We start from the raw sequence: 14,315 nt of genomic DNA on the forward strand, positions 1-14,315 counted from the left end.
TTTTGTGCTCGTAGTACGGATGCCAATGCAGTGACTAATGTAAATAACTCTTAGTATTACAAAAATAGTTTGACTTCAGCAACACCTGAAAGGGTGCATGGCCCATAGTTTGAGAACTGTTGTTCTAACCCAAAAAAGATTTGTCCACTTGCACACATTGTATTTAACTGTTAGCTTTGGAGTCTGTTACTTTGTTGAGAAATTTATTACTTTGTAGAGGGTTTAAAGGAGTATATTTTAGCAGGACTTACAAGAATATATAATTAATCATTTCAAATGCACCCTACTGTATGCACAAACATGTTTGAAATCCTCATTGATGTCCTTTCCAACTACTAAATGTATTTCCTTTTCTCTTAAAGACTCTTTCAAACAATTATGAAACTCCTTATGCTTTAGGTAGCAGGGAAAATATGAATTCTGAGAACTCAGTTGTGCCAAGATTTCAAGACAGAACCACAGTTTATTAAAAAAATATAAAGGGGCCTCCCCGGTGGCGCAGTGGGTTGAGTGCAGTGCTTTGAAGCTGTCCGCAGCCTCTACAGTGCAGGTTTGATTCCGGCCAGGGAGATTCCCACATGGCGCAGCAGCTCTCTCCTGTTGCACCTGCAGCTCCCCTCAGGAGTGCTTTGGGTCTTTTTGCCAGTTCTGCTCCCCACTCTGTCCCTGGTGAATCCTCTCACCCTCCTGTGCCTCTGGCCTGTACCCCAGGTATTGTATAAAAAAAAGAATATACAGATTTCTGGGGGAAATAAGGTACTTTTTTGGCCTTTTCAATACTATAAAAAGCAAATTAATTTAGCAACTCATTGACACTTGAATATGCTAGCCACTATGCTAAATACTTTATTAAGTATTATGAAATATATGTTTAGGAAATATTTTGATGATGTCCCTGCTTAAAGTTATTTCCTCCTTTCTTCTATGGAAAGAAAACTGCTAACTTTCTTCACACCTCTAACATTTTATTAGTTTTTCAGAAGAGTAGTAATTATTGCTTGCTTTTTGGTTATCTTTTGCATAACCAATTGGCAGTACCTATTGGGAATATATTCTTTCATCATAGAGAAGACTCTTAAGCTCGTCAAATTCATGCCTTCTCTCTTCCCCATCTCACAGTCATCTTAGTTCATGCCCTCATTATGACATATTTGTACTCATCCAGTAGTGCCATTATTTGTTCTCTTCCTACCACATCTAGTCTTTCAGACTTACCTTAAAGTTACTTGTCTTTTTTTCATTCTTCTGCATCATTTGCTTTCCATTTGCTCCCTGTGGGATAGAGTTCAAACTTTTTGGAGTTTGCTAAAAAGGTCACAAACATGTTACCCAGGTTTGTCTTAATTCCAGTTTATCTTCGTACCTTTATCTCTCAGTACAACTTGCCCCTAGATATAATTTAAGTTACTTTACATGGTTTCCCAGGTATGTGCTTTCCTGCTTTTGTACATTCTTATGTTATCTCTGCCCTGATTACTGTTCTCTGTACTTGTCTAACTGCTGTGAGAGGGCTACTCAAATATTATCTGTTCTGTGAAATTTTCATCAGTTATACCAAACCAACAGATGATTTATTGATACCAATTTGTATTAGCCTTGATTATGGGTATTTCTTTCTTTTTTTTTTTTTTCAAATGAGGTAATAGGTATGTTGTATTTCTTATTGATGTTACATTCATTTGGATTTCCTTTATGAAAATAATGTTTTTCTCATTAGACAATTATTTCCTATTATAGAACTGATTTTAAATCTCGGGATTGTCACATTATTTTTAAAAACATACATTGCACTTCTATCTTTTGCACATTATCTATTAAAAAAATTTAAAACCACATATTGTAAAAGTGAAAATGTTCATATTAAGTTCACGAGGAAGTATGTTTAGGTTTGGGAAGAAAGGCCAAGTAAGAGTAATTGAAACTTTCTTTTTAGGACCCAGCTCAAAAGAGAAAAAAATCTTCTAATCACTTTGCTAAATAGTCAAACCCTTCTTGCAGCTCTTACTGTTCTGATCTGTTATCTGGCATTCAGCACACAATGCCTTGCATACATAGCTCTTTTTCACTAGATTAGATCAATAGATTTTTATGTCTTGTCTTCTCAGTTAAATTTTTTTAAATAAAAAAATAAATTTCTTAAGAGTAGTAGTCTTACATTCATTCAATCATTCACTAGTAAATGCTGAGCATGTAGTGTGAAAAATGCTATAAGGTAATGTAAATGAAAAGCAGACTCTGCCAACTTGCAGATTGAACTAGTACCACATTTACAAAAGAGTAAGATAATTACAACCTAATGCACATTATTTTAGATGTAGTTCAATGATGATGTAATGGAGTTGTTCTCTAATCCTACTAAGGACACATTCACATTTTAATGATTTATTTTCGTTAATATTTTTACAGTGGCATAAAAAAATTCCTAACTGCCTTAAAACATACAAAAGAATTTTTTTGAAGTAGCTTTCATATATGTAATAGGCTCAAAAGGAAAAATATTTTTTTCTGACTGCAGTTCTGCTTCAAAGTTACTCTGTTCAAGACTCTTAGGGATTCCTCTCCAAAGATTAGTGAACCTTTTTTTTTCCTTTAACAATGTCTAACTGCCATTTACAGTTAATGATCTATCATTACTTTAAAAAAATGATTATGCAGTTAAATTCTATGGATCCATCATAATTTATGTAATTAATCCCGGACTGTCGAAAAGTTATGTTATTTTCAGGTTTTACATTGTAAAAACAAATACTGTGAATATCTTTCTTTATTAGTTTACTAGGGTGGCCATAATAAAGTAACCCAAACTGGATAAGTTAAAATGACAAAATTTTATTCTTTCACAGTGAAGGAGGTGAGGTCAGAAGTCTGAAATCAAGGTGTTTGTAGGATTGGTTCTTTCTGTATTCTCTGAGGGAAAATTGTCCCATGTTTCTTTCTTAGCCTTAGGTTACCGCCGGCAGCCCTTGGTGCTCCTTGGCTTGTAGTGGACACAGCACTCCATTCTCCGCCTGCCTCTTTGCATTGCCTTCTTTTTCTGAGTTTCTGTGTATTTTCTTCTTCTCATAAGGTCATCAGTCATTGGACTTAGTGTCCACCCTAAGATCCAGGATCATTTCATCTCAAGATCTTTTAGCTAATTATGTGTACAAAGACCGTATTTCCAAATAAGGTGACATTACAAGGTTCTTGGTGGACATGAATTTTGGAGAGACACTATTCAAGTCACTACAACATCGTTTTTTTCAATAATGAGAAATAACTGACATCACATTATATTAGTTGCAAGTGCACAACACGGTAATTGATACCAAACACATATGTTAAGCATACAAAGTCTAGTCAACATCCATCACCATAGCAACAAAATTTTTTTATTATAAGAACTTTTAAGATGTACTCTTGGTAATTTTCAAATATTCATTATAGTATTATTACCTGTAGTCACCATACTGTACATTACATTCCCATAACTTATTTATTTTATAACTGAAAGTTTGTACCTCTTGACCTCCACCCATATTTTGCCTGCCTTCTACTCCTCAACTCTGGAAACCATCAGTCTGTTCTCTGTGTCTAAAAGTTTAATTTTTTTGTTTTCTTTTTGGTATTAGATTTCACATGTAAGTGAGATCAAGTGACATTTGTCTTTCTCTGTCCAGCTTGTTTCATTTATCATAATGCCTTTAAGGTTTACCCATATAGTCTCAAATGGCAAGATTTCCTTCTTTAATAGCTGAGCAATTCCTCTCTCTATATGACACGTTTTCTTCTGGGCACTCAGGTGGCTTTTTTTTTCCTTTCCCAAAACTGACTTTTTAAGAAATGGTGAAATTATTAGAATATTATCAACCTTGCCTATAATTTGTATTTGGGTGAGAATACAAAGAGATTGTGTTCTACAGTATAAAAATACCATAGTTTTCTGACTTTTAAGATCCTTTAAGTGAATCCAAACAGTATTTTCCTCAAGAAAAGAAGAAAATATTTTAGTACCCTATTATGTGATCTATGAATGATTCTCTGATTTTTATCGACAGAAAAAACCTGTTTTAATTCAATTGTCTGGAAGCAGTTAACTCTAAACACAACTAAACTCTAGTAATGTATCCTTTGTTGTCTACCATCCATTATGTTAGTATTTTAAATTTAAATTATCAAATAATATACCACATTGTAGAAAATATAAGAGAAAAAAAATCCATTTCGCCATCTTCAAACACTGACTCTTATTTTGGTGCTTGAGGAACCCTCACTAGCTGTAATTTTTCCAAGTCATGATTGTTGAAAGCATAGCTTTATAATTGTGCCAGTTATCAATTTGTTACCCCTCAACTTCAAATTCATCATTCAGTGCACCCTCCGTGGAAATGAACATGGGCCCTTTAATGTTTCTTTTGACTGCTGGCAGGATGTTCAACTTTGTCAGTAGAGGTACTGAAGAGACTTGGCAAGAAGAAGGGATTTTCCTTTCTGGTTCTAGTGTGCTGGCGTGGTGGCTTCTCTGGTGTCTAGTTCTTACAGGACAAGTGACTTATTCAGCATCTCTCTTATACAGTGCGAGACATCCCCCATGCACAGATCCTGAGGGTTGGTCAGCTTCTCCAGTGCCAGCCCCTACATAGTGCTGCAGTCAGCAGCTCCTACTGACTGTTAGCTCCCTGTCCATGTGATAAACTTTCCCTGGCACATGGGAGGGCAGATGAAGGACAAACTCTTAAGGGTGGATTTTTAATAAACTGCAAGTGACACCACATCAGTATTTCTTCTGCTTACTGTGGCATGATTGTGCCTCTCCCAATTGTGCCATTTTAACCTGGGATGGGGCCTCTTTTAGTGTCTTATCTTAGTCTTAGGGGTGGTGGTTGCACCTTACACCTGCTATTCTGTAGTCTGTAGAATTCTCTTCTTAGTAGCCAATCCCTCATTACTCTAACTTCTTAAAGTTAATGATTCTTTGTAGTAAACATTTCCTGTTCAAATTCCGCTGTGCTTTATCTCTTCTGATTGGACTATCTTGACATAGCATTTTTTTTAACATTTTTTAAAATCTGTGACCATTTTATGTGCATTATTTTATTTAGCAAGGTGAAAATTAGCTAAAGTTAAATTAGTTGAAAAGTTAAATTATATATTCCCTTAATTACAGAACAATTGCATTCTTTAAATCAGGTCTTCACTAACAACTTTTATTCTTTTTGACTTTATTTTCTTCATTCATTGATCTGTTCTTTGCTTTGTGGTTAATCCTTTTTGTGTCCTGTTGACAAAAATCATTGCCACCCCAAGGTTATGAAATTGTTCTCTGATGTTTTCTTCTAAAAGTTTTACTGTTCACATTGATGTCTGCATTACACCTGGAACTTATTTTGTATAGAAAATGTGAACTTAGGGTCCAGATTCTTTTTTTTCCCATGTAAATATCCATTTGATTCAGTATCATTTAAGGAAAAGGCCTTCTTTTCTCCACTGCACAGTAGGTCACACTTGTCATAGAGCAGGCAACCATAAACTTAGTTTGTTCTTAGAATCTTATCTGTTCTATTTGTCTCTCCATGCTAGTAGACTGTGATAACTAGTAATGTAAATAATAAAGGTTTTTTTTTTTTGTTACTGAAGATGGATGATAAAGTCCAACAAGTAAAATTTGTTGATGATAAAATTGGATGATATACATTAAAATAGTACATTTTATGACATATGAGTTATGTCTTAATAAAGATGTTGTTTTTAAAAAACACATTAATTTGAATCCTGGCACTCTTCTGAATGGCACATTAGTCAACATCTTCTTCAGGTTTACTTAAAGCTATTGCTAAATCCTCCTTGGAGATATAACTTTCAGCCTGTTTGGCTCCCCACCTTATATTTCCACACTCCATCTAGGTAAATTACTTTGCCATTTGTACAATTTGAGATTTACTGAAAGCAATATAATAAGTTATTCTGCCCACTATAAAAATCAAAAGGCAACCTGTGGACTGGGAGAAGATATTTGCACATCAGATGTCCAATAAGAGGTTAATTTCCAAAATATATAAAGAACTCATACAAGCCCAAAACAAAAATAACAAACTAATAAAAAAAATGGACAGAGGACCAAATAGATACTTTTTCTAGAGAAGACACACAAATGGCCAACAGGCACATGAAAAAAAAAATGCTATTCAACATCACTTATATAAGGGAAATACAAATCAAACTCACAATGAGATATCACCTCATTTTGGAGTCGTTTGTGGTTCCATACGTATGTTAAGATTGTGAAATAGGTCATTGAAATTTTGATAGTGATTGCATTTAATCTATAGATGATTCTAAATAGTATGGGCATTTTAACAATATTAATTATTCTGATCCATACACATGGGATAGTTTCCCATTGTATCTTCTTCACTTTCTTTCATCAAAGTCTCACAGGTTTTTTTTTGCTTTTTGTTTTTGTTTTTGTTTTTAAGATTTTATTTATTCATTTATACAAGCACTGGGTACAGTCAGAAGCACGGGAGGGTGAGAGAATTCACCAGAGCCAGAACGGGGAACAGAACAGGCAGACCGACGAAATACACTGCTGAGGGGAGCAGTGGGCGGCAGAAGAGGTCTGCGTGCCATGTGGGACCCTCGCCGGTGGCCAGGGATCAAACCGGCGCTGCAGAGGCTGCGGTCAGCTTCACAGCCCAGCACTCAACCGCTGCACCACCAGGGGAGGCCCCAAAGTCTCGCCGTTTTTAGTGTACAATCTTTCACCTGCTTGGTTAAATTTATTTCTGAATATTTTGTTGTCTTTGATATTATTGTGAATGGGATTGTTTTATTTCTCTCTGAGACATTTTATAGTTACTGTATATAAGCACAACTATTTTCTGTATGTTGGTTTTGTATCCTTCAGCTTTACTGAATTTGTTGGTTAGTTCTAGCAGGGTTTTTTTGGTGACGTCTTTTAAGATTTTCCATATATTAAATTATATCATTTGCAAACAAAAATAGTTTTGCCTCTTTCCTATTGGATGCCTTTTTATATCCTTTTCTTTCCTGGCTAGGACTTATTGTTCCTTGTTGACTAGGAGTGGTGAAATGGGCACCTTTTTCTAGTTCCTGATCCTAGAGGAAATGTTTTCAGTCTTTCCTCATTGAGTATATTTGAATGTGGGTTTGTCATCTATGTCCTTTATTGTATCGTAGTATGTTCCTTCTATACCCACTTAGTATGTTGAGTGAGCTTCTCACAAAAGGATGTTTTATTTTATTTTTTTTTTGTCAGATGCTTTTTCTGCATTAAGATGATCGTGTGAATTTTATTTTATTTTATTTAAAGATTTATTTATTTTTCATACAAGGACTGGGTACAGTCAGAAGCGCAGGAGGGTGAGAGAATTCACCAGAGTCAGAGCGGGGAGCAGAGTAGGCAGAAGGACCGAAGTACACTGCTGAGGGGAGCAGCGGGCGGCAGGAGAGGTCTGCGCACCATGTGGGACCCTCACCCGGTGGCCGGGGGTAGAACCGGCGCTGCAGAGGCTGTGGGCTGCTTCCCAGCCCAGCGCTCAACCACTGTGCCACCGGGGAGACCCTGAATTTCATTTTTCACTATTTTAATGTGGTACATCACATTTATTCATTTGTATATGTTGAATTATATGTTGAATTATTCATTTGTATATGTTGAATTTGTATATGTTGAATTGCCTCCGAGGAGTAAAATCCCACTCTCTCATGTGAATGACCATTTTAATATGCTGGTGAATATGGTTTACAAATGTGCTAATCCTCGAACAACATGGATTTAAGCTATGCAGGTCCACTGATTTTTTTAAGTAAATACACCATTGACCCTTGTGCCCACACCGTTGAAATACTGTGTGAAATCTCCACACTTCTTTCCACAGGAGCTGGGCCAGTCTCAGTATCCAACAACACACCAACAATGTAATAGAGTTTCTTTTTCTCAGCACCCTCCCCAGCACTTGTTTGTGGTTGTTTTGTTTTGTTTTGTTTGATGCTGGCCATTCTCACAAGGTGTGAGGTGGCATCTCAGTGTGGTTTTGATTTTACATTTGCTGATGATAAGAGATGAAGAACATTTTCATATCTCTGTTGGCCATCTGCATGTCTTCTTTGGAGATGTGCCTGTTTAGCTCTTCTGCCCATTTTTTTTATTGGGTTGTTTGTTTTTTGTTTAGTTATATAAACTCTTTGTAGATCTTCTGTATCAATACCTTATCAGATATATTTCTCCCATTCAGTAGGATGTCTCTGTTTTGGTCACTCTCTCTTTCTCTCTGAGCTTTTCAGTTTAATATAATCCCTGTTGTTAATTTTCTTTTTTATTTATCTTGCTTTTGGAGATGAGTCCACAAATACATTTCTGAGGTTTATGTCCTGGAGTGTTTTGCCAATGTTTTTTTTTTAAAGTTTATTTTAAATTTATTTATGCATGTAAGAACTGGGGTACAGGCCATAGGTGAGGGGGGTGAAAGGATTCGCCAGAGACAGAGTGGGGAGCAGAACAGACAGATCTACTGAAATATACTGCTTAGGGGAGCAATGGGCCAGACAAGAGAACTCTGCTTCACCATATGGGTTCCCTCCCTGGCTGGGCATCAAAGTTCTGCCTCAGTGGCTGGAGATAACTTGATAGCGCTAAGACTTTAACCCCTGCGCCACCAGGGAGGCCTTGCCTATGTTTTCGTCTATGTATTTTATGGTTTCAGATCTTACATTCAGGTCTTTTATCCATTTTTAATTGACTTTGAGTTTATTTTTTTGATTGCTGGCTAATATTCCATGTAGCTATGCACCACATATTCTTGGTCCACTCATCTGTTTTTGAATACTTAGGTTGTTTTTGAATTAACTATTATTGTATAATGATCTCCTGTCTTGTTAGCTTTTGGCTTAAAGTCTTTTTTCTCTGATATATGTAGAACTATCTTGCTCACTTTTGGTTTCCACTTGCATGGAATATCTTTTTCCATTCCTTAGTTACTACATTTATCCTGGAAACTGTAGTGAATCTCTTATAGGCTACCTATAGTTGGGTCTTCTTTCATTCATCCAGGCACTTTCTGCCTTTTGATTGGATAATTGAATCCACCTAGTGTATCTTTGGAAGGTAAAGACTTATTAATGCCTTCTTATTATTTGATTTCTTGGATTTTTTATAGTTCCCTTGTATTTTCATTTCTCTTTTTTATTTTATGGTGTACATAAATACATATAATGTAAAATATACATAAAATAAATGCATATAATATATTTATGTAGTAATGTACTTTAATTCCCTCTACTTTATCTTTTGTGTATATAGGGTTTCTGCTTTGTGATTACCATGAAACTTACATAAAACATCTTTTAGATACAACAGACTTTTTTACACCGATAACAACTTAGCTTTACATATTAAAACTCTACCCTTTTATTCCCCTTACATACTTCTACTACTGGGGGTTTTGTTGTTTTTTTTTGCTGATCATCTTTGAATTTTGTTTTATTAAAACAGGAGCAATAATCTGGATAAAATACATTGTCTTTTATTAGAAATGTAGTAACTAAAAGTATTACTGTAGAGTGGAATTTTAAAAAGACACGAAAATGCAAACTTCAATTTGTTTGATTTAACAGACAAGATTAACTCAATTCTGTATTTTTATCTTGACATACTACATCCATAGACCACCCTTGAAAGCCTTGATGTATGCTGCCTCCTCCTATTCAACTTTGCTATATCTCTGAGGTTCTTTTTCCCTTCTTTTTTATGAATTGATGCTTTTCCCTTTCACTTTTAGAATTTCCTTTAGTGAGTGTTCTGGTGGAAAATTTTTAGTTTCATTTGGGTGAAAGTATCTTTATTCTACTTGAATTCACATAAAAATTTTTTGTTGAGTAGAGAATTAATTTTCTTCAACACCTAAAAAAATCTTCCACCATCTTTCTGAGACATCATCTTAATTAATTTTTGTTGAGGACCAAGTGAATATATCTTTATTTAAAGTATTATTGAGTAATCTAATGATATTTTTGTGCTTTTTTTTTCTTCTGCAGGGAATACAGTGAGTAACCTGATTATGATCATACCTCCAATTTTTGGTGCAATTCAGAGTGTTAAAGATGGACTTGAAAAGCGGTATATTGCAGCATATTTAGCACTCACAGGTATGTATGACACCTAAAAATTGATGTATAGTATTTAGCTGGACTGTTTTTCTCATTTATCTCTAAAATAGGTTCTGAATTTTGCATTCTTTATTACACTTGAACATATCCTGAAACTTCTGAATTATTAACGCTATAATTCTCAATTAACTCTACAGATCTTGCCACTAAATTGAACTACATTTTGAATAAATGTAGTTGGAAAATTAATTAGAATGGGAGAGGTATCCTTTGGGAAGGTGTTAGTGTGGAGAAAAAAGGAAGTTAGAGGAATTAAAATCCTACTGAGACAAAAGAAATACAAAGAACCCCTTCCAGTACCCTCAAAACTAGTAAATTTCTGAGTAAAGACTTTGAACTTCAATATCCTGACAGAAGAGGGCAGTCTTGAAATGGAAATCTTTTGATCCAACCCATCCACAAAAGAATTATAAAATAATACCACCAAAAAGGAAAGAAAAAAAAATGTGAGTCAAAACCTTTCGACTCATAGAAGTTCTTCCCCCACAATTAATTATAAAGCAGGATAAAACTGTAATACAAAAGTCTTAACTGAATTAAATAGCCTCAAACGAATGGATCAAAAAATTTAAAACTCATAACAGAAATAACCCACTTTCCTCCCAAAAAGAAAGAAAATTGAATTGCTTAAGAAAGAAACTAAGATTGAACTACACTGTGTTGAGTTTTTAATAAGGGCTATTGAAGAAAGATAAACAGGTCAAAGGATAAAAATGAGATCAACAAAAAGGGTCAGAGAAAAGGTGATTTAAAGGGAAAACAGGCTAAGATGGTCCAACATACATGTAATGGAGTCCTTGGAGAAGAAAAAAAACAATATAATGGAACAAAATTTATATTTTGAAACTGTAATTTGAGAAAACTTCCTGGAAATGAGAGATCTAAATATACATATTGAAAGATCCATTTTTGAATCATAAAACTGACTTGGAAGGGTCAATTCTGAAATGTAGCCTTTTAAAGTTACTGGATTTTTACAAAGAGACACCCCACTGATTGGGAAAAAAATATTTGCACTCCATACAACTAATAAGGGATTGATCACAAAGATATACAAAGAACTCACATGACTCAACAAAAACAAAGTAAACAATCCAGTCAAGAAATGGGCAGAAGAGCTTAAGACATTTCTCCCAAGAGTAAATGAAAATGGCCAATAGTCATATGAAAAAATATTCAGCATCCCTTATAATCAGGGAAATGCAAATCAAAACCGCATTGAGATACCACCTGACACCAGTAAGAATGGCACATATCAAAAAAAACAAGCAACAACAAATGTTGGCGAGGATGTGGTGAAAAGGAACTTTCCTGCATTGCTGGTGGGAGTGCAAACTGGTTCAACCAGTATGGAAAGCTGTCTGGAGGTTCCTCAGTCTACTAAAAATGGAGCTATCATATGACCCAGCAGTTCCACTCCTAGGGATTTACCCAAAGGACACAAAAACATCTATTCAAAAGGACACCTGTACTCCTATGTTTATTGCAGCATTATTTACAATAGGTAAGACCTGGAAACAACCCAAACACCCAAAAATAGATGACTGAATCAAGAAGATATGGCACATATACACAATGGAATATTACTCAGCAAGCAAAAAAGATAAACTCATGTCATTCACAGCAATGTAGATGGAGCTAAAAGGAATTATGCTCAGTGAAATAAGACAGAAGGAAAAAGAAAAATATCGGATGGTTTCACTTATTGCAGGAATATAGAGGAACCAAATAAAACATCAGTGTAAAAAAATAATAACAGAACAAAACACAACACAGCAAAAATAGACAATTATAAATCAGAGACATCCTGCTGGGGAGGAGGAGAGAGAGGAATCAAAGGGAGGGAGGAGGAGCACAGGGGACTGAGGTGATGGTGCACGGGTGCATTGGTGAAGGAAATTCTATGGGGACTACACCTGAGGGGGGAAGCAAATATTGTTTAAAAATGAATAATGTTGTAAAAAAATAAAAATTAAAAATAAATTATACACTAGATTTTGAAGACTTAATATGAAAAAAGAATGTAAGAAAAAATAACACTATTGGATTCCATAATCCTGAAAGCATTATGGAAAAAAATCCAGATTATATACAAAGACAAGAATATCAGACCTCATCTGCAACATACAAAGGAAGGCACCAGTGGGGTGAGCAGCATTTTTAATACAAACCAAAGATTTTATATTATAACCAAGTTGCTTTTCAGGAATCTAGGTTATAGAAAAACTTTTAAACATGTACTCATTGAATAATGTGCACATAACACCTTGATGAATCCACTAATACTGTACTATTTAATTTAATATTTTTAGCCACATGTGACATTTTAAATTTAGAACAATAAAAATTAAATAAAGGCTTCCCTGGTGGTTCAAGGGGTTAAGTCTCAGCACTATCAAGCTATCTTCAGCCACTGCAGCATGAGTTCTGTCCCCAGCTAGGGAGAGCTAACCCACATGGCGTTGCAGACCTCTTCTATCTCACCTGCTGCTCCCTTTAGCAGTGTATTTCAGTAGATCTGCCTGTTCTGCTCTCCATTCTGTCTCTGGTGAATCCTCTCACCCGCACCCTGCACACATACCTCTGGTCTACACCCCTGTTCTTGTATGCATAAATAAATAAAAATAAATCTTTAAAAATATAAATAAATAAAAGGTAAAATTCAGTTCATCACACTAGCCACATTTCAAGTGTTTAGTTCCCATATGTAGCTACTGATTACAATTTTTGGCTGTGATTATATAGACTATCACCTTCACAGTAAGTCCTAGTGACTGCTATGTACTAGGGAATGATGTTCATCCAACCAAGAGATGACTGGGAAAATGATGTTGAACATTTATTTAACTATAAATATAACACAGAAACAGTAGACAAGGATTGAAGAATAGCAGAAGCTTATATGGACTGATGAAATAGAAAGAACATGGTTTTTTAAATGGGCAAAGAAAAGGCAGGGTAGAGTAAGTCCACTGATTGTTGCCTAGTTCATACAATGAACATTAAAGTGACAACCAGATAGTAAAAGTTCATGTTAAATAAAAGGGGGCTCAGGATAAAAAAGCATAAGTGCAAAAGTAACTCCTAGAACAAGAAAACTTCTTCAATACCAAAAGATTATTTTAAAAGAGCATGAAAGACATGTCACAGAGAAATACAGTAAATAAAAAATTATATATTACAATTATAGTAAAACAGTATGATAGAAGTGAGATTAAACATATCAGTCATAGCAATCAATATGAATCAGCTTAACTTACATCACAGCAAATTTCTGACAACAACTGAGGCTACCATTAGGGGAGGGTGGCCCAGCAGAGTACAATGGAGGATTATTGAGGCTTTGGAGGAGGACATGGTGTGATAACATACATTTGTAGAGGTGTGAACCTGTAGCCCTAAAACGTTAACAATATTGTAAATCATTTTTACCTCATAAACATCTTAATAAAAAATAGTTTTTTGTGGTTTTCTAGGAATTATACAGGAAATATTGTTGTTCTTTCTAGTGAAGAAACTAAATTTTTTATGGCTTATTTCAACCTAAAAAATGTGAGTTTTCTTTTTAAAAAAGCATTTAGTCACTTTTAAAATGTTCATATATTTATATTTTAAAATGTTCAGTAGGTAATTACTGAGACTCTGTTATGAGCTAGTAATTGTCAAGCCATTGTTCATTAAAATTTATAGCCTAGTAGGGGAGAAGACATTGGTCAAATAATTTTGTAATTGAGTGAGTATTGACAGTTGTGGTTGTTATTATTTAAAAAAAGCTCCAAGTTGGATTAGAAAGTATTTGGGGGAGAGTTAAAGACATTACTTTTTCATATTTTCTCCTGTCCAGTGTCTCTGATAAATGTCCATTTCTTACAATAACCATGAATTCTATTTAATTTGCCATTCTAGTTATAGCTGCTTTGGAAGCATATGTACCTCTCTCTTCTTTGTTTATGACCCTCTATATTGTATTCCAGATAATATATTTTATGCAAGGAAGATCAGTAAAAGATTCAAAGATATCTTTTCTGGTTGTTTTTCAAATAAGTGCCTTAGTAAAACTTGCTATTAAATTGAATAGGAAATAAGAACCTAATACTTGTTTTAAGTAAACATTTTTGTAAACCAGCAAAATTATTTCTGCTTATAGA

At 34.7% G+C, this 14,315-nt stretch overlaps 1 protein-coding gene across 1 annotated transcript in view; it reads left to right on the top strand.

The window, feature by feature from the left end:
* The window catches only part of ACER3 (alkaline ceramidase 3), a gene marked incomplete at both ends in the record, with an annotated part of 80,021 nt that overhangs the window by 22,500 nt on the left and 43,206 nt on the right, over positions 1 to 14,315 (top strand). The window contains one exon of the mRNA XM_084250258.1: positions 10,036 to 10,146. Within this exon, the coding sequence (XP_084106384.1) occupies positions 10,036 to 10,146 (111 nt within the window). The remainder of the gene's footprint in view (positions 1 to 10,035; positions 10,147 to 14,315) is intronic.

This window comes from Talpa europaea (assembly GCF_964194135.1).
Source record: "Talpa europaea genome assembly, chromosome: 1".
In the NCBI taxonomy this organism is placed as follows: domain Eukaryota; kingdom Metazoa; phylum Chordata; class Mammalia; order Eulipotyphla; family Talpidae; genus Talpa; species Talpa europaea.